At 34.8% G+C, this 3636-nt stretch overlaps 1 protein-coding gene across 1 annotated transcript; it reads right to left on the bottom strand.

Annotated features, from left to right (window-relative positions):
• Positions 1–1986: 1986 nt before the first annotated feature.
• LOC133807335 (zinc finger protein CONSTANS-LIKE 4) lies at positions 1987–3323 on the bottom strand. The gene is made up of 2 exons (XM_062245594.1): positions 2592–3323; positions 1987–2497 (listed from the first exon to the last, which is right to left on the bottom strand). Exons 1-2 carry the CDS (start codon positions 3279–3281, stop codon positions 2177–2179), a joined length of 1011 nt encoding a protein of 336 aa, XP_062101578.1. The 5' UTR covers positions 3282–3323; the 3' UTR covers positions 1987–2176.
• Between the last annotated feature and the right edge of the window lie 313 nt (positions 3324–3636).

The following is a 3636-nucleotide window of genomic DNA, read 5'->3' as shown; positions in this document are numbered from 1 at the left end:
TCAAAATTTAACACCTTTCACCTCATCATTTCACCTTTTGACTTATGAAAACCTTACCACTTCAATAATTTCGACGTAATCATCTGCTAGGTCTACTATCCTTATGTGTAAAACACTCACACCAAACCTTAGGTCCATATGAGTTCATACCCAACAGTTATGCTTACCCAATCGAGCGTAGCGCACTTATGCTAAGCTCGTTTTCACTTTGCATCAATACCACTGATTATGTATACCTCCTATCAAGAATTGATCTAATGGTTCTAAAACCATTTTTACTTCATCAATGAGACCTTAATCGTACCTCAATTATATTTGGTAAATCCACTAATACTCAATTTTACCCCAAAATACTAGTAATCGACATTGTACTATTTTTCACCACTTAACATCTTTTGCCTTCTATATCTCACTTTCCTCACTTAATTCCATGCCTTGTCCATATTTTTCATACTTTCTTATATCTTGAGCACATCAAACACTCATAAAAGACAACTCAAATGCCACAAGGTTAATAATATTGAGCATACATATAGACATCACATATACAACTTTTATACTTATACATGAAAACACTTATAAAAATATACATATGCTCAAATTATACATATTGTATGAATGTAATGCAATACAATGCAATGCAATGCAATCATGTAATTATTGACTATATTATATCCAAATAATGTGGGTGCTACATAGAGCACTCTTAATAGCTCATGCAAAGTTGAGTATTCTTCAAAAATTTGAAGAACCAAGCCATAAAACACCTTCAAGTAGGTAATGTAAACTAGTTCTCTATTTTAGAGTTTTTCTATTTTTTCCATTTTCATCTCTACATGTAGAGAAATGATAAACCTCATTTAAGCATTTTTTTTCATTATTTTATTCCTTTCTGTCTCTAATTAATTATTTTTTATATTATTTCTCTTTTTCTTCTATTTTCTTATTTTAATTAATAAAAATAATTTAAATATATAATATTTAAATAAGGTAAAAATAATATAGAAAAATTATTGTATGGTGTACTGTAAAAATTTGATGTACAATACAAAAAAGTAAAATTTCAGTGATATATTTTGAATGATAGAATAAAAGAGGTGTTGTGACTTCTCTTATGTACAGTCTATTAAGAATTATTTTGGTCTATCACTTCTTTTCTATTTTTTTCTAAATTAATGAAATTTCATTTTATTTCAACTTTAAAATAATATTATTCATCTGTATATTCACATATGGGCATTCTATATAATTTTCTTCAATAGAATTTTAGAAAAGCAATCTCATCATGATGATCTGGAACAAGAAAATTCAATAGAAATTCCTAGTTATTTTTTTTAAAAAGAAAAAAAAAACTTAAAGTTCATAGGCACAATTTAAAATTGAACATCTGTCAAAGATGATGTGACAATTTAACATCCTTTATTGAAGGGTGATTAATTATTTATTGAATTTGACTATTAATTTAATTATTAATGATTTTAATTTTTTGTTATAATATTAATTCATGAAATGAATTACTCAGTAATTTAAAAAAAATGAAGTATTATTAGATTAAAATTATGTGTAAGGTCCTTATACATGTTAATCAAATATTACAAAATTAAGATAGAGCATTAAAAATTAAATAAATAAATACTTTCTCATTATCTTCCTGGGCTCGTAACTTGGAGTCAGAAGTGGAATATCCTAGAATGTGGGAGATTTTGTTGATCATTTTTCTAATTGAATATTATATTAAACACTGTCTAATGACAAAGACAATTCAATAATTAAACAATTTTTATTTTTTTTATAAAAATAATTAAACATTTTTAATTACTCAGCTAATCAGCTACTCCAGTTCCCATAATTTTTTTTATCATAAAACAACTTACTAATCCAATAAAATAGTGACCAAACTTGACAAACTCATTATATAATAATATAGAATACTCAATTAAAAAAACTCTTGTTAATCCAATCACCTGAACCCAGAAAACTTCATAATTAGATACAACTAATCAGATTTTATTTCTGAAAATACAAAAACAAAAATACATCAAAAAAAAAAACAAAAAAGCTTGTAAAGATTCATAGCTTAAAATTGCTCATCGTGAAAGCAAAATTCATTACTACATATTACATAAACAAAAAAAAAAACAATATTTACAAAAAAAAAAAACATCAAAAATAAAACCTAAAACATCGGAACGACGCCGTATCCCGAGATACGGTCGGCTTCGAGTTCTACTTCCGTACGCTTAGCGAACCTTCCTTTGATTCTGGGTCTGGTTTCGGCGTAGGCTTTTCGAGAAGCGTATCGAATCGTCTTCTCAAACTTCCGATTCTTTCTCTTCTCTCTGTACCTCAACACTCTCGCTTCTCGGTCCGCCGACGAGAACTGGGCCGGCTGCCGGGCTGAGTCCGACCCATTTGAGCTCATCGCCTTGTTGGGGTAACCGTCGGCCATGGTGTTCCCGTCCGGGACTACACCCACGTCTAGGGACGACGACGATACCTGAGGAACAATAAAGACACGATTTTTATCAGTTTAACTGTACTTTACTTATCATTTTCTCGGTAATCAAACAGATACGATTGTGAAAACTTACACTGTGGCTTAGATGTTGAGCGTTGTAGCCGTAGACGAAGTGTTTAGATCCGGAGAAATCCATTTCGTAACACTGTTCGTTCGCCATGGGAGGCTGGGACTGAGAGCTCTTACTGTGTACCGGAACAACTCCATCAGTACCGGAACTGTTCTGTTCTTGAGCTTCTAGCTTCGGATCCAGGTGGCCGTAATCCAGATCCAGATACGGAACCATATCAGGAAAGACGTACTGACCCGAGTTCAGATCCGGGCTTTCCATGGCTTTAGGGTTAGGAAGAAGCCAAGAAGCGGCCTCAGCCTCCTCCGTACTGACCTCGGCAGCGTCGGGTTCGGCGTCTTCGGGGAAGTAACGGTCGTTAAGGAAGTTAACGGCGGCACCGTTAGATTTCGCCGAGTTAACGGATTCGTATAGCGGCGTTATCGGGACGCGCTCGTGGCGGCGGGCGAGAGGGTTAGCAGAGTGAATATCTCGATCGCACGTGACGCAGAGGGCGGCGGCGTCGGCCTTGCACGTGACGTGAGCCGGGGCTTGCTCGCAGACTTCGCAGACCCAAACTCGCGCGTGGAGCGAAGCCAGCTTGTTGGCTGCGTGGACGTTGGAGTCGCAGGTGACGCAGAGGAACGCGGCGTCGGCACGGCAGTAGAGTGTGGCTGTAGCCGATTTGCACGAGTCGCATAGCTTCGACGCCATAGCTGCTTCTCCGAGTAAGCTTTTTCTACTTCTCTTCAGTCTCTCTCTGCTTTTGATTAAGTGCACGCGTTTATCTGGTGGGGTCGAGGAGATCCAGGGATTAGCCAGTCGGTGACTGCCACGTAGGATAGGCTTAGCCAAAACAAGAAGCTTGGATTTTTATTTTTAATTTTTATTATTTTCCATTTCCCAAACGAGCACGGGAGGGCCACAATAAAAAAGAATAATAATAAATAAATATTTAACAATTTGAACTAAAAAAAAATTGATTAAGACACCTATTTTTATTAAAAAGTAATACATAATATATATTTTTATTAACTTATATACTCACATTTTTCAAATTTTTTTTCTG

The sequence above is a fragment of the Humulus lupulus genome, chromosome X (genome assembly GCF_963169125.1).
Source record: "Humulus lupulus chromosome X, drHumLupu1.1, whole genome shotgun sequence".
Taxonomy (NCBI): domain Eukaryota; kingdom Viridiplantae; phylum Streptophyta; class Magnoliopsida; order Rosales; family Cannabaceae; genus Humulus; species Humulus lupulus.
The sequence above is the reverse complement of the archived record's forward strand: the minus strand, read 5'-3'. Positions and strand labels throughout refer to the sequence as shown.